The sequence below is a fragment of the Acomys russatus genome, chromosome 29, assembly GCF_903995435.1.
Source record: "Acomys russatus chromosome 29, mAcoRus1.1, whole genome shotgun sequence".
In the NCBI taxonomy this organism is placed as follows: Eukaryota; Metazoa; Chordata; class Mammalia; order Rodentia; family Muridae; genus Acomys; species Acomys russatus.
In genome coordinates, this window is record NC_067165.1 from 33,685,238 (window position 1) to 33,706,994 (window position 21,757).

General features: G+C 51.1%; 1 protein-coding gene across 2 annotated transcripts in view; it reads left to right on the top strand.

Moving 5' to 3' along the window:
• Capzb (capping actin protein of muscle Z-line subunit beta) overlaps positions 1-21,757 on the top strand; it is a 102,401-nt gene that overhangs the window by 43,714 nt on the left and 36,930 nt on the right. For both annotated transcript variants that reach the window (XM_051171977.1, XM_051171978.1), the window contains exon 2: positions 7,834-7,923. In XM_051171977.1, the coding sequence (XP_051027934.1) occupies positions 7,834-7,923 (90 nt within the window). The remainder of the gene's footprint in view (positions 1-7,833; positions 7,924-21,757) is intronic.

The following is a 21,757-nucleotide window of genomic DNA, read 5'->3' on the forward strand; positions in this document are numbered from 1 at the left end:
CTCTGGGGACCCTGTCTTTCAGAGAACTCTGCCTTCCACCAGGTTTGCAGAGTGAATTCCAATCTCTGCAGGTGGGGGCGCTGATACTACAAACAGAAGCTCGGCTTCTGCTCATCAGCTCCGAGGCCTTGGTTCCTGAAGGGCTATGAAGGGAGAGTCTGAGAATGGTGGCGGTAGAGCTAGGCAGGAGCCGCGTGCAGGTTGCTAAGTTTCCACTGGAATAAACACACTGGGAGAGGCACATGGAAATTCCCGCTGTTGGGACTCTAGGCATCTTGGGACTCTTCTAGGCCTGTCACATTGATGCAGTTTTGATGACCTGAGGTAGGCTTGGAAACACCAGCAAATAGGGAGGTGGCTCAGGAGTGCAGCCTTTCTCAGTGGCAGCTCTGCAGGCGTCAGGGAGCCAGGCCATAAGGTGCAGGAGACCTGAGGGAGGGCCTCTTGACAGCAGGTGTCAAGATGTCTGCCCTCATCCTTCTGTCCTTCCTCTCCTTGCAGCTTTAGCTTGATGGCACACAGGGCCAAGGGATGTGTGGGGCGGATGTTGGCTTTCAGGTCTGTCCTCCTTCGTTGGTGCTCAGTGACTTGGCAACTGAAGGGACACCCCTCCTTCCTGGAGACTCTTGGCAGCCCACATGGAAAGCCTGTGTCAAGTTACAGAGAAACCAGGGAAGAGTGAGTGCCCAGAGCGTGTCCTGGCAGAGCAGCCATGTCCTTATGCCCCTGCTGAGTTCTGCAATGTGGGAAGGATGCACTGTCAAAATGACATTGCTTCTGCTACCATGCTGGTTGCTTTAAATATTTAGCTTTCTGCCAGGGTAAGGCAAGGGATTAGTTCTTGCACACAAGCTGGCAGGCCATTCAGGGACTTGAGCTCCTTTCCTCCTGAGCCCCCATCTTCTAGGGCCGCCTGCATGATCCAAGACAGTGCTAAATGATTCCTGACGTGTCACGTGATGTTTGTTTTAGCCTGTTTTAGAAGATGTCAGTGACTATCCATGACAGTGTGCAGTAGACCCTAAAGTTTCAGGGAGGTGCTTTCTGCCCAACTAGATGTTGCTTTGTCCTCTCGGTAGATTTTTTTCCATGGGAACAAATGACATCCCGGAGATACTGTGTTTGTGTCTGGGCCACTGTCATCAGTGTCCTTCCCAGGGGCAAATCATTGAATAGAAGAATCACTTTTCATTTTATTAAACCAAAATGTGCAGATTTCTAGAGTCACCTGACAGGGAGGCTGGGCTTGCCTTCGATTCTCTCCCAAATAGCCCCCAGCACAAACTGTTCTAAGTTTCAAGGCAGAAAAAAGATTCTGCTTTTAAACAATTGCTTGCTGGGTCACAAGACAGTCTGAGGCCAATTCTGGTCAAGTGAGACACCACAAGTCTGTGGTAAGTCAGCCTAGCCTCCAGGCGCCAGCAGCTTACTCCTGTGTGTCTGTGAAGTGAGTGCTCCCTAACCCTCTGTGGAATGTAAGCCAGGGCACCAGCTCTGCAGGCTCAGAGAGAGTTGTTTACATACAGATGCCACTGGAGTCCAGATCTGCCCTAACCAGTCAGGAGGACCAGGCCTGCTCCTGCCTGGAAATACTAGCAGTGTGAGTTTCTGGTCCCCCTAGAGTTAGATACACCGTTGTTTCAAAGGGTGCCCAGACCTCATGCACTCTGAGCTTCTCGACTCCCTCCCATCTCCTAGACAATCACCTCACTCTCTCTGTTCTGCCTACTAACTGCTTACTCTGAGCATGGGTAGGGAGAAGGCCCCTTGCTGGTCTTTTCTGCCCACAGCTCATCTCTAGTGAGACTGCCCCCCCAGTGGTTATCACAAGAATCTTTGGGTGCTACTGCTATTCAGCAAGATTACCTAGTGTCTCAAGTTCCTCCAGTAGTTTCTGTGGGTCACCCTGGCCCACTCACTCCGGCTCAGGGGCTTGTATTGTCATCACAGTGGGAGCCACACGTATTGCTGGGACTTAGGGACCTGTGTCTCATAGGGTCTGAGCTAGTCTTCCTGCTAGAGAAGCTGCTAGTTTGATCTGTCCCCAGAGGTCCTGCTGTAGGAGTGCTAGGCCAGTCACAGGCACACCACACTTCTAAGAGGTAAGGGCTGTGGATACATGTGGGTACAGCAGTGGGGAGGCTGACCATCCATGTTGTACGCAGCAGAGCCCCTGGTTATGGCTGGTTTGGGAAAATGAGTCTGGGATAAAGGGTGTTGACATTCCTCTGTGGATGCTTTGGGAGCTCCTAAACCTACACAGAGCGGTGGATTTTCAAGTTAAAGAGTCCAGAGGAGGAACACAGAAGTACAAACCTTACCTCTAACACAGACAGGAGCAACACTGATGAGGTGATGGGCCTGTGAACCAGGGCCCATACTAAGCAAGCTGCCTGGGAGTGGCTTAGAGTAACTGACTACAGGTCACTCATCAGAAGGCCCAGTCCCCTCCCACCTCATACCCTGTGCTGGCTCTCAGGGCAGGAGGGCAGGCTCTCATCAGCTCTTCCCTTCCCTCTATACTGTGGAGGGGCACTACCTAGGGTTCAGAAGCACCTTACACCCTCCCATCCCCGCCCCTACGCCATGTCCCTGGGTGTCCTCTGGATTGTGTCTGCTGTTATCAGTGCTGGGAGAATATGGGACAGTGTTCAGCTGGGCCTTATCACAGGCTGGGGTATGCCTGGCTCTTGGTGTCCCCTGCACAGGAACTGATTATGCTTTTTTTGTTGATGATTTCCCGGGGACGTTGTGTGTGTTTAGAGGGCAGGCTTGTCTGTCTGCAGAAGACTGGCTGATAGTCAGATGTCTGTACTCTCCAAGGATATTTTAGCCTGTGGTGTTTTATTTGACTCTGTTAGTTCCTGCCCATGTGAACATTATTTTACTTGTTGCCGCGTGATTTAGGCAGTTTTTTTTTTTTTTAACTTTTTTTTTTTTAAGTCGTGTGAAAGCCAGCAGAAGCCAGACCTTTCCTGCTTCAGCTGAGGTACTTCAAAAGCCGCCGCCCTTATCCTCTCATACCCTCAAGCTCTTGTCCCCGGTGGGTTTTTTCCTAATTGAGTTTTATTTTCATTTTTAACTGCACTGTAAGACCTGTAAAGACCAGGGACTTTGTGTTCGCTACTGAGCATCAAAAACAGAGCTTGTTACCTAGGAAACAATAAATAATTATTGAGTGACTAATTGAATGGGCAAAGAGTTGTGGAAGGTGGAATGAAATGGCCTTTCTTTGGCTGCTTAGTTTTCATCCCATCCCCTAATCACCAGTGTGCTGGGAGAGAGAGCCCCAAAAGCTTGCTTTCTGAAGGGTGGTACTTGGAAGAAGCCATTTTCAGTCAAGGTGTTGCAGTTTGCAAAATAAGTAACTGTGAGAAGAGGGCAGCCTAAGAAAATGAGAGCAGGGACAAAGGTCACTCGCTGCACCTGCCATGCCTGGATCTTCTGTGTCCTTTCATGTGCTCATCCTGTGGCCTGTGCTATGTGGACAGCTGGTTCTGTGACAATTGAGACTAGGTCCCGTGCATCGGGCCACGTTCAGGGCCTGGCCCAGGGCTAGCACTCGGTGCCCACTTGTTGAACAGTGAATCCAGAATGATCGTTTTACAGACAGGCAGGGCAGAGGGACCCAGCCATGCACCTGCACTTAGAATGAAGGAGGAGGGGGAGGGTCCATTTAGGACGTATCTTGGGGCAGGCAGGCCAAAGCCAGGGGCAGAGTGAGCAGACCTGGTCACAGCAAAGACTTCTCCTCTGCTGCATCCCATCTTCACTTGCTCCTGTGGTGCTTCCTCCTAGAACTTCCTTTATTCAGGAGGGCTGGAGAGCTGCCCTCAGAGGATCTAGGTAGAGCCCACGTGGTGGCTCACAGCTAACTGTAACTCCAGTTCCATGGGGTCTGATGCCCTCTTCTGACCTTCATTGGGACCAGGCATGTGCATGGCACATAGACATACATGCAGGCAATACACTCCCACACACAAAATAAATATTAAAAAATATTTAAGTATCTGTCTGCTGACTACATCAGTAACAGATTAGTACAGTCTGAAGCTTCACAGCCTGTCTTGTAAGACCTGGACAACAAAGTCTTCCATTTTCTGGAGGCTGTGTGACTATAGACTCTTGGGGATTCTATAGTCACCATCCTCTGGGCTGCTGCATTACTTTGAGGTGCCTGTGCATCCATGTATAACAGACAAGTTCACTCCTACTTGTTTCTGGACATTATAAAAATGAGGACGTCTCCTGGGTTGCTCTTGGAGCCCCCCCTCCCCACCATCCCGTTTTCTTAGTGTTCTGGTGCTGGTTCCCTTTGGACCCTTAGGCTTGCTAGGACTCCTGGCGAGCGGCTCCAGGCCACTCTAATTTTAACTTTTTATGGGCTGTCAGTCGGCCTTCCCATGTTGCTTCACTTACGGGAAGCATTTAGTCATTTCCTAGCCTAATGAGAGTTAAACATCCTCAGCCAGAAACTTGTTGTGAAACATTTCCAATTAAGATGAATTGGGATGAGTGCAGAGTCCCTGTGAGATGACGTCAGACTGGGGGCCCTGCCAGCGGGGGCACTCTGGCAGGCTTGGAGGAAGGCCTTCTGTAGTGGCCCCTCGTGGTGAGGGGCAGTGGCACACTGAAGAGGCTGCCCAGAGATCAAAATGGTGTTTTTCTTCCATGCTAGCCTTCACCGGTCAGGGGTCTGTTGCTCACTTTCTGGTTAATCCCCACAAGTCCCCCCACAAGTGTGTTGGGGTTACAGTTGCAGATGAGCTTGGCTTATATATGTAGACATTTTCTTTAAAATCCTGACGAAGGTTGCTAATCTCTGTTTTTCCAAAACCTACAAGTTTTGAGGGCTTAAGTGGTCTTTGATAAATGTGGGCCAGGTGTTTGTTCTGACGAGGGCCCTTCCTCTGACCGGGGTAGTAAGAACAAGCTCCCCAGTTCCTCCCACAAAAACAAAACCTAAACAAAAACTGACTCGTTTAGGCAGGCAGTTGAGGGGAGGCTGTCCTTTGTGTTATTCGACGCTGAGTGTGATCCCTGAGCCCTAGTCATTAAGTTCCGGCAGCATCCCTTTCCCGTCATGACAGGCAAAAGTGTTCGCAGATGTCTCAGCAATTTCTAGAACATGTCAGGTGGACATGGCTGGTCCGACAGAAATCATCTCTGGTAAAGAAACACTAGTTTCAGTTGAATCATTTAGAGTTTCCATTCTTTCTTTAAAATTACTGTGTTTAAGTGCGCGCGCGCGTGCGTGCGTGCGTGTGTGTGTGTGTGTGTGTGTGTGTCTGGACGTGTTAGATATCTTGGCACTGGAGTCACAGGCATTTGTGAGCCTCCTCATGTGGGTGCTGGGAACTGACGTCAGGTCCTTTGCAAGAGCATTAGGTACTCCTAACCACTGAACCATCTCTCCAGCACCCACCCAACCCCTTATTTGTGGGCAGGGTCTCACTGCATAGGTGAGGATGTCTTTAACTTCTGAGCTTCCTGTCTGCCTCCCAAGAGCTAGGACTGCAGGCGGGTACCACCATGCTCTGTGCATTCTGAGTCTTGAACCCAGGGCCTTCCTTGCACATGCTAGGCAAGCACATGGAGCATGTCTGCCCCTCCAGCTTCTCACTTCTGTGTGGGCAGAACGAGGCTGTGTGGTAGCATTCAGATGGGAGGGATATTAGAAAGCAGTGATATCTCTGGGTGTGTCTGTGTGTATATACACACACTTGTGCAAGTGTGCACACATGCACATGCATGCAACTGTCCTCAGAGGCCAGAATTATAGAGGGTTCCCCTGGAGCTGGAGCTGTAAGTGGTTGTGAACCCTCTGGTGTGTGTGCTGGGAATTCAGCTCTGGTCTCTGGAAGAGCGACACTTGCTCTTAACCCCTGGGGCATCTCTTCAACACCCAGATCAGTTTTTTAGGAACACATGTGAAGCCTGAATGATATTCTTGTAGGATGCTCCAGGTGTCAAACACACACTGCTACTGTGTGCTGACGTCACATATGCATTGTCACCCAAGTTACCATGCCACTCTGAGAAGGTTCTCTAGAGTCCTAGAGGCTGCTGGAGGTGAAGAAAGTAGCTCAGGGCGCTACGTCGATGGGTGGCAGTCCTGGGAAATGGAGATGCCTTTCTAGAGTCTGTGAGCTCTCTGTGTTGTACCCTGGACGTGCTACACTAGCTTCCTGCGCCATGAGCCAAACCCGTGCCACGGAAGTGCATGGCACAAGCAAGAAGCTCATGATGACTGGGTGCCGCGTTCACCAGGAGCAGCAGCAGGAGTTACGATGCTTTGTTTCCTCTTCCTTAGCATTGTTCGCTGAGAATAGACATGTATAACCAGCATGAGCAAGAGGCCAACTCACTTTTGAAACAGTCTGCCGTGTGTGTGTGTGTGTGTGTGTGTGTGTGTGTGTGTGTGTGTGTGTGTAAATAGGATCCACTTCAGATAGCTGTGTGCTGTGCCTGTGGTGGATACAAAAGAGGCCCCTGCCCCACACTTACTGTGGTTAGTAGAGTCAAGATGGCAATAACACAGGACGGCTGTGGCTCATTACAGCCAAATGTGGCGTTCTAAGGATTCCTGTGTGTGTTTTATGAGACTCTCTGGCTTGCTCATTTAGGGCTTTCAGAAACCCCGAGATGAGTTGGACCAGAACAGGTATCAGATACAAATCAAAGCCTCTTCTTGGTGTTGGGGACTCCCATGGCCGCCTGCCTTTAGGATGTCCGAACCCACCCGTTCACCCTCCCACTCCCAACCCCTGACCCAGGTCCTCAGCATCCTCCGGGCACACTTCCTCACTTCATCCCAAGGTCTGTGTTGGAGCCCTCTCTGCACCGCATTTCCTTTGCTCTTCAGTGGTCTGCCCCACCCAGCCTCTTCTCCCCTGCTCCACCCCCTTATTATTCCTGTGTATCTGTGGTGCATGATGCACAGGGCCTCCTCGGATGTTAGTCAGCTGCACACCAGCCATGTGTAACTTTGGAAAGGTGCTCAGTTGAATGAGCGTGTGGTTAGCCTCCAGTACTCTGGATCAGCATTGGGCACAGTTATAATAAACTATATTTTACTAGCTAGGGTAAGCTCTTCTTAAAATTAATTCATTTATTTTGTGCTTGTGCACATGTGCGATTGCCAAGGTGGACTTGTGAAAGTCAGAGGACAAGTTCAGGCAGTCAGTCTTTGCTTTCCACTGTGTCAGTCCCGGGCCTTGAACTTAGGTCGCCATGGTCGGTACAGGTGCTTTTCCTCTCAGCTATCCTGCTACAAGCTCTTGACTGTCAGCACTTCAGGTCTTAGACCAGTTTGAGAATTAGCCTGGGAAGCTTTGTGGGCATTTATAAATGAATGATGGACTCATACTTTCATTGTGCACCTTGGCCCTGGTTTCTCACTTTTTTTTTTTTTTCCTGATACGGAGTTTTTCAGGGCCCCTGGCCTGGCAGTGTCACCTAACAGTATTCATCTTCCAGAGCAGAGGTCACCGTAACTGTCTCCAAGAGCCTGCTCACGATAGAGCCAGCCCTGGGAGTGGGCACCTGAAGCTGCCAGCCCTGCTGAGTAGTAGGGCTGAGACCAGATTTTGTGGGTCTGCCGTCTTGCTTTTTCCTCCTTGAGGGTCTCACACAGACAGGCTGGCTGTCTACATACACCATGTCACTCCAGGCTGCAGGCTCATACAGGCCTAGCCGAGGGTCTACCATAGGCCCCTTGGGTTTCAGAGTGCCACGAGCAAGCAGCAGCAGCAGAAGGAATGAATGCGTGTTTTGAAGGAGCTCTTAGTATTGGCGGAAATACTTAATACTGCTTTTCTCTTTCCTCCCCAGAGCGATCAGCAGCTGGACTGCGCCTTGGACCTGATGAGGCGCCTGCCTCCACAGCAGATCGAGAAAAACCTCAGTGACCTGATCGACCTGGTGCGTACCCTCTTCGTTTCTTCCCACTCCGAGGCCAAGGCATATAGTTGCTCTCTTCGGGGCTGCTCTTTGTTTAGAATTCAAAACACAGGAAACCTCTTCTCTCCCAGGCCAGACCATCACTGGGCTCCAAGATTCCTCCCGACAGGAGATGAGTTTCCTATGGTGGACTGACGTCCTTTGAGCCTTTCTTCATTGATAAAGTCCAGCATAAGTATTGGTTATAAAATTTATAAAATTAATTAGACCCCATCCCCCACCTACCTTGTTTACCCTTTCTAGAAGCTTCCATTTGGGCTACACCTTTGTAGGCATCCATCAAGGTTGCTAACCCAGGCCCCCATGCTGGGTCAGCTTCCTCAGCCAGCCCTGACCAGCAGTGTCCTTTCTAGCCCGAAAGGTTTAACAACAAAAGGGGTTTGCTTTTTCTTGTGTTTTGTTTTGGTTGGTTGGCTTTTTTGGTATTTTGAGACAGGGTTTCTCTGTTTAGCCTTGGCTGTTCTGGACTTGCTCTGTGCACCAGGCTGGCCTCAAACTCACAGAACTCTGCCTGCCTTTGCCTCCCTGAGTGCTGGGATTAAAGGCGTGCACCACCACGCCCAGCACAACAAAAAGTTTTAATAATTTGTTTTTTTAAAGTATTCAGCTTTTTTTAAAAATGTGCTTTTTTTTAAACATATAAAGCAATTGTCTTTAAAATGATTCCTTGGATGAGCTGGCGCTGCAGTACTATTTGAAAATACTAAAATACTCAACACTGTAAAAGCCACAGGAAAAATTGAAATCAGCTCCCGGGGGGCCTTCCAGCTTACCTACATGATTTAATGGGGCTCTGGAACCAAGTCTGCTTTTCCCATCGTGTCCCGTGTCGTCCTGGACGCGAAGCCATGAGGCCTGCTTTCCAGCAGGGGTTTCCAGCCAGTTACCTACTCTGGTGACTTACTTGTGTGTTCTGTTGCTGGGACTTTCCCCAGGAGATTTCCATCAAGCCCAGCTAAAACTCTCTTCACAGCCTGGAAGGTCCCCGGTACAACCATCTCTGTTTATAGGGCCCGAAGCTCCAGCTGTGAGCAGGTGTGTAGGACAACTATGAGGCCCATGGAAGGAGTTGTGATCAGGAATTGAAAAAAAAAAAAAGAAAAAGAAAAAGAAAAATCTCAGGATGTGAGAAAGGGGTGGTTTCGGGCGTGTGGTGGCCCTGTGGGAAAGCCAGCCACAGGTGCCTCGTGCTGGACTTGAAGAGAAGGTGGGTGTAAAAGAAGTAGTCTCAGAGTGTACGTGAGCGCGCACACACTGATGTCTAGGGATCAGAGAGACTGAAGCTGCGGTCAGTGCCCTGTACCTCTCTCTGCACGTTGTTGTTCTGTGCAGGGATCCACTGCCTCTGTTGTGTGGCCTTCCTTAATCCTCAGCAGTCCTGTGAGGCAGCCCTGCCAAGTGCAGTCTGGCAAGTGTTGACTTTTTCTTGGTCAGCAGTCTGTGGCTGACCCCGTGTGCACAAGAGGGGCCAGAATTGGAGTTGCAACCCCGTCCCCCTCTGCTCAGCTGTGGGAGTTGCCTTTCCTGCTCTGCATGTGCTTTGACGAGGTTCAGCTCAGTTATTACTGTAGTTTGGAAATAACCCCAACACGGAAGCACGAAAGGATAACTCATAGTTCTCCGCCGACTCTTGATGTTTAACGGGCTGTTTTGTTCTTATGGCAACCACAGCATCGTGCTCCAGCTGGAGGTTTCCCCCGAGGCCCCCTCATCACTCATCTCTGAGATGTGTGCAGCATGATTGCTTCGCTGCAGATGCCAATTTCCCTCAGGTCCAAGAGAGACTCGCAGCGTGATAGGGAAGGAAGGAGAGCGTGAGAGTTGCCTCCCACCAAATTCTGGGTCAGACTGTTCTGCCTCAGGTCACCTGTGAAGTGCCACAAACTACGTCCGTCCTGGCATCTGACTGCACTTCCCCCTTTCACTCTGTTTTCACAAAAACTGGGCCAGAGAGTGGGAGAGGGAGACCAGAGTTGAGGGTAGGAGCTAACAGTTGTTGACTGTGCCCAACGTTTGGGGTTTGAATCTTGAAGTCCTCTGCCTCAGCTCATGGCACTGTTGGCAGTAGAAGGAAGTCAGCCTTCTGAGGCCCCTCAGCCTTTGCTCACGGTCAGCGTGAGGTGAGCAGCCTCACTCCACATGTGTTGAGATGTTTGCCTTCCCCATAGGCCCAAGAGTCCCCGAGCCAACCAACCATAGACAGAGAGCTCTGAAGCCAAAAGAAACATGTCCTTCCCTTAAGTTGTGGCGGAAATTCGGTCACAGTAATGGGAGCCTTGCATACTACAGTGTGCCTGCATCTGAACACAGAATTTCCGTCTGCGTTTTTACAATAACCATTTGATGGTCCACATGCCTGACCCATCTTTGTGAGAAACTGTGGCTGTAGGGAGGTAGTGTGACCAGATGGCATCAGGAATGCTGGCGTCTGTCTCCTGCTCTGCGTTCCTTGGTCACCTTTGAGCGGGATCACCCAGCAAGAGCCTGAGTGTGGCATGTCTTCATGGTCTGCCAGTTTTACCTGTGTGGAGAGAACACGAGACAAAAATCTGGCTGTATGTCCCAGGTTGGCCTTGACTTTAGCATCCTTTTGTCTCAGCTCCCCTTGTACTGGGATCCGAGGCGTAGACTACCATGCCTAGGTATAGTTTTAAGTTGCCGCACTTTAAAAATGGCATACAGGACACGAATGAGTTCCCTTAGAGCCAGGCCTTTCAGGGTTAACTCCCATAGCTTCGTAGTATGGCTTGAAAGGTGCTGGCTTGTGTGGAGTCAGCCTTGGGATCACCCAGACCACAGAGCCCCCTCAGTGAGTAGGCTGGGGACTTGGGGTGCTTGTTAATTGTTTAATTGAAGTGTGGTGGATGTCACGATGGAAATGGGGCATGACTTCTCAACAGATTAGGGTCTAGTGAAGCATGGCTCGTTAAAGCCGCACCAACATGCTACAGAAGCCATATGTGACGGATGGCCTGCCTTCAGAGCTCCGTGTGTGCAGCATTCAGCCTGGCTTTCTGCTGGATCCACATTTGCCTGTAAAAGTCATTCTAAATGTGTCCCCTTCTTGTTGCGGTTTTTGTCCCGTTGTGCTCAGAGGTGACAGTTTGCAGCCCTCTTATCCCGTGCCGGTTGTTCTGTGTCCAGGTGTGGTTCTGAGGTCACGTGAAGTTTTGGTTTCTTCCCAAAGCTGACATCTCAGGAAACTCATGCTGCCTATGGCCATGTTTCTACTTTCCATAGTCAGGGGTGTTCTTAGAGGGGCTCACGCCAGTGAGGAGAGGACCTGTTCCTGAGGGTTGTCTTCAAGCTTTGAGGCTGGTGGGAATGTTGGGGGTTTACCTGTGTTCCCCTCAGAGGCTTGGCCTCATTTACATGTCAGCCAGGCTGCTGCAGAGAGACTCTCTCTGGTCCACGCAAGGTCCAGGTCCAGAGTCCCATCAAAATGTGCTGTGTGCTTGGTGGCAGCCTGGCCCTGGCAGCTGGCTTGCCCTGTCAGGTCAGCACTCCGCTTTCTCTCCAGCATCGCTGCCTTGGGATTCCGCTGGGAAGTGACCATCCTTTGCAGATGGCCAAAACATCATTTTATTACATACTAATTCCATTGTGCTAGAGGGAAACTGGCTGAAATTGGTTGCTAAGCTGTTTCAAAAATACCCACACACCCATGTGGGCCAGGGATCATGTGATGGGAAGGTCCTTTGACCTTCTATGGCCTCAGTCTGCACACTGGCAGCTAGAGTTGACGCCTCTGCTGGGTGTATTTTGAGCCCTGAGCTGAGGAAGGAGTTTGTTTCTGCAGATTGGCACCCACCAGGCCGTTCGTCCTTTGCCTTTTTAAGACCATACCAAAAATAGCCATGGATCTGTTTTACCAGGCGAGGAGGGCTCAGTGAGCAAACATCAGTGTGTGTGTGTGTGTGTGTGTGTGTGTGTGTGTGTGTGTGTGTGTGTGTGTGTGTGTAAGTGTGTGTAATTCCTACCTTTCTTCCTTCCTGTAGTAAGCCAGAGGCTGTCATCTTGGGTTTGCCCAGGCTTAATTAAGCAGAGGGAAGCCCTCAGAGCTGGGAGTGCTGCTAGCCTCTCTGGCCAGGCCTAGGGACGAGGTCTTGGAGTCATTCTGATGCTTTACCAGTCTGTTGATGACCTGACCAAGTTGTTTAGGATATTCCTCCTTACGGCAACAGATTGCCACCCTTCAGAACAAGAGCGGGCCGGGGCGGGTGGGAGAGGGGGCTTCGCACTCCAGCCCAGCAGAAACTGCACTTAGAACAGCTCCCAGAAGTTATTGGCCAAGTGGCCTGAGGTCTGCAAGGGACATGATGGGACAGGACAGGTCAGAGGGCCAGAATGGCCAGGTGTGATTATGCCTTTGGGCCACAGAAAACAAGTGTGTCTACTGGGAGAGCTGTAGTGAAGGGACCCACAAGCACCCTGTGTTGCCAGGTCTCCTTTGTCACCAGTGGACAGAATTGAGCTTAACATGGTGTTATAGCTCGTCACATATTGATTAGCAGATTAGCCAGGAAATGCTGAGCATTGGTGCTTAGCTGTAGGCAATCTGCAAATGACATTCCAACAATGAGGAAGGGAGTGTGGAACTCATTCTGGGCCTGAGAGGTGGCGCTGTGGTGGCTCTAGCGACCCTAGAGAACACCCATGCCTTGGAATCTTGAAGGTCAGGTGTGTGCTGCTGCTTTGCCTGGGACTGTCTCAACGTTCCTAATGGTGACACCCCCCGCCCCCAGCTGTGAAATTATTTTTGTTGCTACATTATAACTGTAGTCTCCCTACTGTTATGAATTATAATATAAATAAATATCTTTCCCCAGGGTCTTAAGGGACTCCTCTGAAAGGGTCATTTGGCCCCCAAAGGAGTCACAACCCACTGGTTGAGGACCACTGGTCTAGGCCAGTGTTTTTCCTCCTTTCTTTCAACAACAATAAAATATCTCTTCTTTTCCAATGCGGTCTCAGCAAAGGTAGGTAGAAGGTTCACGAGTTGTTCAACAGTGATGTCATCTCCAGTGCTTCTGGCCTGTGCCCTGAAAGAAGTGTGGCTTTATGCCTCCTTTCCCCCAGGGAATTCCCCCTCCATCACAGCTAGCGGTGGTCTCTGTTGGAGTCTCAAGAACCTGCTCATGGGGCTGAGGGTTGAAATCTGCAGGGCATAATTATCATCTCAGTGATAGGACTCCCCATTGCCGGGGGCCAGGTACAGGTGACAGGCCATGCTCAGTAGAGCTGCCAAGTGTGTGTGGAGGTGGTGGGGTCCCGGGAGGAGCACCTGGCCTTGTCAGCTTTCACTCTGATGTCTGGAAAGCAAGATACACAGCAGGCAGACCTCTTGTGAGTTCAGCTCAGACAGTAAGAGCCAAGAGCCCACAGTGGTACATCTTCCAGTCCTACACAGCTCTAGAATAGTAACAGTAGACTTCAGTGTGGCCAGTGGTCCAGAATATTCCCCAGACAGGCGTTCTGTTCGCTTTCACTGTCACCTTGAAGTTAACTACCCAGTGCACATTTATAAGTTTTCAGAAGGTCCAAGATTTTTAAAAGATTTATATGTAAATGAGCGCTCTATCTGCATGTGCACCTGCAGGCCAGCAGAGGGCACCAGATCCCAGTACAGACGGCTGTGAGCCGCCATGTGGGTGCTGAGAATTGAACTCAGGACCTCTGGAAGAGGAGACAGTACCCTTAATCACTGAGCCATCTCTCCAGCCTGGGAATTGTTTTGTTTTGTTTTAATTGTTCTCACATTGAGAATTTGACTCTATTCTGGGGAAAATAAGTAGTATTAGTAGGGAGCCATGATACAATCAATTCTTTCTGTGGGCCTTGTCCTGGGTAATCTTTATTGTGACCTTGTTTAGCCTTAGGTCACTTCTGTAGATGAGAAAACTGGAGAATGGGGGCAGGAGCCTCCTAGAGTCCGTTCCTACTGTGCAGTGGGGGTGTCACACCATGTTGCTTCCCAACCCCACAGTAGACCATCTCTGACAGCTAGCAGGCCTGGCGAACGGAAAAACGATGCCTGAGCCACCTCGCTGGCAGCTTTGGGGGCACTGCTCTTGCTTTAGGCCAGTAGGTCTCTGGGCCGCAGCCTCTTCCAGGTTAGGGCTGATGATCTCATTCTCCCAGACTCAGTTCTGAGGCCAGGAAGCAGAGGAGCCTCACAATGGACACCCTCCTGTTGAGGTCACTGCTTCCAGGACCCCTTTTTCATAGCAGAAGAGACTGATTTCTCTCAGGTCTGCCTCCCACTGTGGTAAAGTGAGAGAGAGCAGGCACAACCTCCAGTATTGAGTCCCCAGGGGAACTATAGCAAAAGAGTGACTGGGTATGGGGATGCGTCTAGCTTGGAGGTCTTAGTAGATTGCTTTTATTATAAGTTTCTTTTATTATAAGATGGGGCCTGTAAAACCTTCTCATGGGGTACATGGAAGACTCGGGCATACACTTCCAGAGTGCCAGCATGTGGGGCAGGGAGGTGAACACTAGTTGATGCTGTGTTAGCTTCGCCGTCTTCCGAGAGCCTGAACTCTGCCTACCCAGAGCCTGTGCTCAGGCCCGGAGCCTCCCGCCCTCTGGGCTGTGTTGTCACAGGTGCTCCAGGAACCCCAGCCTTGCTTCCCACAGCAGGGCAGCTCCGATGGCAAGGTCTCAGCTGATTTAAGCTGGGCCTCAGGGAACGCTGTGCCTCTGCCCTTCAGTAGTCATGGCAACGGTCTCCTCTCACTTGCCCTGACCTGAAAAGGCAAAACTTCCAAGTGGGAAGAAGCCTTCCACTCCATAGTGGAGGCCTAGAGCCTGTGTCCATTAGCTTCCACAGAGGTCACAAGATCTAGCTCCAGGTTTCCCAGCCTGCCCACTGCTCTTCATGACTGCAAAATGGACACCTTAGTCCTCTCCTCACCCAAGCCATTGTCAGTGCCCGGCCACCTGCAGAGGCCGTGTTTTCCTGGTCCCACACCTCAAGACTTCTTCCAGAATGGTGCAATCCAGACACCCAAGGCCACCTCTGAGGGGCTTTCACTGTCACCAAATGACCCTGTGTTTATAGCTGAGTCTGTTTTCCTTGGGGGCTGTTGGAACACTGCACCTGCTAACAACTACTCAGGTCTCTGACACAGCAAATATTCACAGGTGCCAGGAGCCAAGGGCTGCACCAAAGCTCCAAGCCGAGAGCTACTTGGTTTTATACACCTTAAACAAATGTGTCCAGTTGGTGCCCTGCCCCTGCTATCATACTTGGGATTACGCTGCTGCAGAATTCTTAGCTGAGTGTCTCTAGGGTGCTGGTCTGAGTTTGGGTGTCTAAAATATGTACCTAGGCAAGTTGGGGTATATGGGCACCATAAAAATGGGAGCCCTGTCAAGCTCAGCTCTTGCCCTCCTCCCGGGGCGGTTGTCTTCTGAGAGTGGGGAGACAGGAAGTGGGTCCTAGACTCTCAGTTAACTGCTGAGTTTCTGAGTTGGGATCAGCCCCAGCCTGAGTGTCATCCTGCCCATGTAGTCTGTGCCCACAGCTGCTCCCAGGATTAGCCTTTTCCTTGTCACTGCAGGTCACCAGCAGACGGCTGGCTCCAAATACAGATGCTTTCCCAAGGGAAAACGCTAGTTGGCAGCTGCTCAGTGATCGTGGAGTATGGCCCTTACCTCTCCTCGCTGCGAGGGTGTCTGGCCTCCATCATTAAAGATGAAACACTAAAGGGCCAGCCATGGTAACCACACATGACCCTGAAGCCAGCCATGGTAACCACATATGACCCTGAGGGCCAGCCATGGTAACCACACGTGACCCTGAAGCCAGGTGCCAACACAAGCAGTCATACCAGCTGGGGCCAGGGGTGGGCTCCAGACACCCCAAGGCTTTGCACTACTTTTGGCAAGGTGTTTTGGGAGTTTGGGGCCACCCTCCTCTTGGGTCAGTGGCCCTCATCTGGCCAGACACTTCTCTCTGTAATCTGGCGGTCGGCGGCTGCCCCCTTGCTACATGTGTTTGTAAGCCTGTTGAGCTGGCAATTAAGGCTCATTAGAGACCCTGTCAGTCATAATGTGCACAGAGCCTGCCTGCGAGAGGCCTGCTGAAGGGCTGGGGCCATCCAACCCAAGGCCTCTGTGAAATTGGTCTCTGCAAATGCTTCTGGATGCTTGGTGTGCAGTAGAGGAGGTGTGAGCGGCTCTCGTCACACTCCACACTGCCAGGTCCTGGTGGGCCTATTACCTTTTCTGTAATTGAAACCTTTAAGCCTAAGAGCAAAATTGAAGTCACAGATGGTGGGAAAGTATCGGATGGAGGCCCAGAGCGGGGACCTGACAGCCGGGCACACTAAGGACAGAGCAGACTGAGGAGCCCGTAATCCTCATCGCCTTTATTCCCGGACTGTATGGGGATATGTAATGACTATTGACTAGAGGCTACAATAGCATTCCCAGCTGAGAACACAGCCCTCAGGAGATTTGCCCCAGGCTGGAAACGATTATCCTTCACACAAGTCAGTTGCCACCCCCACTCCCCACCCCCAGTGCGAGGAGGGATGTGTGGCAGTGTAGCCTAGCAGTGAGATCCTCCTTCTCCTGCCTGCCTTAGCAGTCTCTCAGACCTTCCCACTTGCAAACAGCGTAGAGGAGTTGTTGGTAACTGTATGCTGTGGCTTTATGTCTCCAGTTCCTAAGGAACCTGCCTCTGGTTCCTGAGACCACGTAGGAGATAGCGGTGCCCATCTTTGTGTCTCCTGAGTGTATGACATAAGTCTTGGCTGTGTCAACCATAGTGGACATAGCATATAGACAGTGTAAACTACCACCACCACCCCAAACTTTCCAAGCTGTGTGATCAGAGATGAAAGGGGAGGGCAATGCAGAATCCTCCTGGAACTTAGTTGTGTGACCTTGGGGACATGAGCCCCAGCAGGCAGTAAGTTGGTGTGAGTTAGTCAGGTCTTGGTGCACCCTAAACATCCACATGAGTCTCCCAGTAAACTGTCGCAGGCCTTGGACCAGTTTGCTCAGCTGTGCAGGAAGGAGTTTGCAAATGTCCCTTGTTCTCAGGCAGTCTGCGGAGTTCCCATGGGGAAGGGCGTCATGCGTTGCTAGGTGCAGATGGTTCGGACTGGTAAAACAAGAGCAAGGAGGTGACGATGTACTTGTTTTGTGGCATTCTGTGGCGTGAGAGTGGTGGAAAAACACAGCCTGGGGAGCAGTTTGTTGTCTTTCTCTTCCCTGTTCAGTTTGCTTGGTAAGGCAAAGTGTGGTTCCTTGTCAGAAGTGGCCGGCTCTTTCCTCACTGCCTGGTCAGTGGGTAAGCTCTTCTTGTACCCTCTGATGGTCTTTCTTCTCCCAGCAAGAGTGAAAGAAGTGAGCTGTGCTCTGTCCTTGGTGACAAAGGTCACCTCTAGTGCTTCACTGAGGCCACAGGGTAAGTGGCAGGAAGAACCTTGAGGGAGAGGCCCGAACACTGGAGGCTCTGTGGACATGCTGCAGAATGCTCAGGGCCATGGAGACTTGTTTCTCATGGCCATGTGTCACTCAGAGACTACCCAGCCAGCCTGGTGGATGTGAGCACAGTCACAGCTCCCTAGAAGCAGTTCAGTGGACATTTCTGGTCACAGTCCTCCCTAGGTCACTTGAGTCTTTAGGGAACCCCCTGTCAGCCTCTTTGCTCCCCCCACAGCCTGAGTAAGCACTGGGAGATGCTTTGACCCTATGCAGGTTCTTGTCTGGACCACATTCAGAGAACACACCTGGGCTTAAGAGCACCTGGACTTGCCTTAGTCTGCCCCCTCCTCACGGTGATGAGTCTGATTGGATGCTTTCACATTAGTATCCTCTTTCCTGGGTCACATCCCGTGTGAGCTCTGTTCTCCTTCGTCTCTGTTGGGCCCCTTTTCCACACTTGAGCTTCAGCCATGGCGCATGCCCATACTGCCACCTGTTGGGAGTTTGCTGACAGCACACTCTGAGGTCAGGTTACACGCAGCTGCGGGGACACAAATGAGGGAATGAATGGCTTGGACTCTCAGAGTCTGGTGATCTTCCCCTATAGCCCGATCTTGTGTCTCCTGTGCGTAACCATAGCTGTTCTGATTGCAAGAGGTCAACATTCTAGAGCACACTGGATGCCTCAGGGGGACACACTCCAGTTCACCCCAATGGGTGGCTTCGGGGGAGCTTCTTGGAGCAGGTGGAGACATACTGAAGATGGTAGCAACAGGAAGGGGCAAGCTAGGCACAGACTGCATGGAAGCAGGTACATGTCTGTCGGCCGTAAGCCTGGGCATTGAGTCTCATGGGTCCCTTGCTGGCAGTAGGCACACATTCATTTTTCAGGTCAATGATCTGCAGTTAGTCACGGCGTGGAAGCATGGCCTTGAGAGCCTGCTGCTCTGGGGCCTGCCTGCCTGGGGAGGCCGTGGCAGGTTAGGAGCCTCGACCTTGCACTTCGGTGGAGAGAAAATTGTTGTTGATAAGCCAGTGCCACTGCCACTGTCTGTGATCTCAGAGGACCTGGGCATTAATGTTGGGCAAGTGCTTTCTCAGCACCTTTGCGTGGGACAGCCACTGCCTTAGAGGGAACTCAGCCCCTGACTTGACATGCCCCCCTCACTCCCGAATTTTGGCTCAAGAGAATAGTGGGAGCCCAGCCAGTTCCTGGTCCTGTTAATCCTATATCTGCAGGCCTGGCAACGCTGCTTGTGGGGAAGCGAGTATCCCCAACTGTGGAGTCAAGCAAGAGATTGGTGTAAAGAGAGCACCCTCAGATTGCACTGGATTGAGTGACAGCCCAGAGAGAAAAGGGTCAGAGGAGCATCGGCTTCTATGAGAAAGCTGCTGCTTCCGCCTAGATGGTGTCCAGATGGGCAGACGGCCCCTTTGTGTGGAGCAAGGTGGTGATGCCATTGTTCTGTTCAGTAATATATCACCTGCCTATGCATGGGGACATGTGACTGTTGAGAATCCCAGCTCCCATTTTCCTAGATCTTCTTTCTCTTTAAAACAGCAGGAGAGGGTTCTCTCTCAGACTTTGGGGTACCCATGGGTGAAGAGTGCGTCCTGGCTCCTCTGTGGCCACCTGAGACTGCCGAAGAGGTGGCCAGGACGATGCATCATTATGGCAGCGTATCTAACAGAACTTGAACTTGGTGGTCCCCATGTTCTTTCCATTCTAGAAGCTCGCTAGAAGTCCGCAGGCCTTGCAAATGTTCCCCCAATTAAAGGGGCTCCTAGCTGTGTGCAGGGCTCCTTTGCAGCCGTCGCTGCCCTTTTGTGTTTGTGTTTCAGATTCCATCATTCCAAAATGTTTGCCGCTCAGCAACTCTCCAAAGCCCTCATTTTTGCTTGGGGCAACTTGCTCGTTGTCCTCCCATTGGTTTTTAGTCTGCTGTGCAGAAGAAATTCAAGTTTCTGGAACTGTAGAAAGGCTCTAGTTTGTTTTGTCTTGCTTTGTTTTTGTTTTGAAGTTGAGTTTGCCATGACATTGGAAGGTAGCAAGGAGTGATCTTAGAACCTTTGCTGTTTACATTGATGTTTGAGGGACCCTAAGAGAGGGGACCAGAGAGCTCAGCCCTAGTGGCTTCACTACCCCTGCATAGGTGACTTAGGCAGCTATCAGGGAGGAATCTGAACCGGGTGAAGCTGAGGAGGAGGAAGAGCGCAGCCATGACTCATCTGCACAAAGACCCTGTTTTTGGCCTTGCCCTCACAAGGTTTTCCTGTTTGAGATCTGCCTGGCTCCTTCGGTGCGGTGTCTATACAGAACGCTGTTGCTGTTAGAGACTAAGGAATGCAGCTGGTGAGCTTCTAGACAGGAGGCCTGATGACTGCTCCGCTTACTTAAGAGTCTCCATTTTGATTGATCAGGAAAAAAACAGGAATTGGAGAGAGCTGGGATCTCCCCCGAGAACCAGGTGCTAAAGACAGCAAGCATTTCCTCTCCGGTGCTGGCAGCCCCTGGCTTGGGCAAGGAGTGTCTAGGTTGTCTCATAAACAGGCTGGGTTTAGGAGACAGGTTAAAATATTTGGTAAGAGTGTAAAATGCTCAGTCTCTTTCCCTAAAAGTTTGAACTAGGCAGGAATGTGGGCTGGGCAGTTGGGGAAGGCAGTTGCTGGAGGAATTTGGAGTTGGGATGTTTGAAGGAGCCAGGGCTTTTACTGCCTCCCTACCACTCCTTTATAGTCTGTGTGATGCTGAAAAGATGGCTCAGTTATTAAGAGTACTGGTTTCTCTGTCGGAGGACCTGGGTTCAAGTATCAGGACCCACATGGAAGTACACAACTGTCTGTAACTCCAGTTTCAGGGGATCTGATGCCCTCTTCTGGCCTCTGTAGGCACTGTACATACATGACGCACAGACACATGGATAGAAAAAACACCATAGTGGCACACGTTTTTAATACCAGCACATGGGAGGCAGCCTGGTCTACAGAGTGAGTTCCAGGTCAGACAGGGCTACACAGTGCGCCTGACTCAAAGAAAAGTTAATATGCTGAGGTGTAGGTTGGTTGGTAGAATGCCTACCTAGTTTGCGTAAAATCCTGAGTTCAGTATGTAACATAAACTGAGTGTTGTGGGGCATGCCTATACTTCCAGAATTCAGGACAAAGAAGCAAGGGGCTCAGAAGTTCAAGGTCATCCCCGGCTACATGGGAAGTTCAAGGCCAACCTGGGCTACAAGAGACCCTGTCTGTATCGTAGTGATGAGTGCTAGCTGCTTGCCACTGACAGTGATGAAGGTTTGATTTGAACATGGAGCTGCGAGAAACTGATGTGACCATGAAGGTCCCTTCTGTCCCACAGGGTACATGGTTTGTGCTTGGTGGAGGGCAGAGCCTGGCCTCCGCTGTTTGTAACCCATAGAGTTTGCTTCATACGGAGTGCTGTGAGCTTTTGAACAACTCTGGGAACCCTGTTGTAGGTGACCATAGAGATAAGAAAATCACCTAAGCTGTGGCTGTGAAATGGCCAAGGTCAGACTGAGCCAGAGCTTTCCCGTTGCCTGTCCTGGTAGAGCGTCCTTCAACAACAGATGGACAAAAGGATGTGTCTGCCCATGCCTGACGTGCTCAGCTGCGCCCTGAGTACTTCTTCTCAGCCTTAGAGAAATTTAACCTATAAAGAGCTGTATATCCTTGGCTTGTCAGTGCTGGCCATCTTGTCTCGATTTGCTGTGGGCCCTCAGTTACCAGCGCACTTAGCCCACCATCGGGAGCCGTCCCGGAGCAAGACTGCCTTGCCAGCTGTCTCATGGGTCACGTAACACTCTGAAGTCAAGAAAGCACTTGTCACACTTGACACCTACATGTAATAGTGTTAGTGATGCCACACCCTGCAGGTCATGGTACTCAAATGAGGTTTATGGTATGGCTTTCTGCTGAACAGTGCTGTCCAGTGAAGAGCAGCAAAGAGGTGGGGCCTGGAGGAGCTGGGGCCATACCCTGCGATGTGTGCTGGGGTTGAGCACTGAGAGAGCAGGCGCTGCTCCAGGGTGGGTGCAAACGCACACTGCTGTTCCGTCCTCTCTTCACCCTGTTCTTCCAGCCTGACTGGGTCTGTGTCCTGCTTTGTGCCTCTCTGGGACTATTCTCATGCTGTGTGCAGATGCCCATCCTCTTTTTCTCACCATCTCTGTTATCTGTGTGTCACACCCACCCCTACCCCCAGCCTCACCTAGTGTCCTCAGGGTCCTTTTCTGCCCTGGCATTCCCAAGATGTCCTGTTGGAGTGCCCCTTCCCTACTCTAGTCTGTTTCCATGGCTGGACCACTGCTGGTCAGAGACCTGCACATGTTCACTT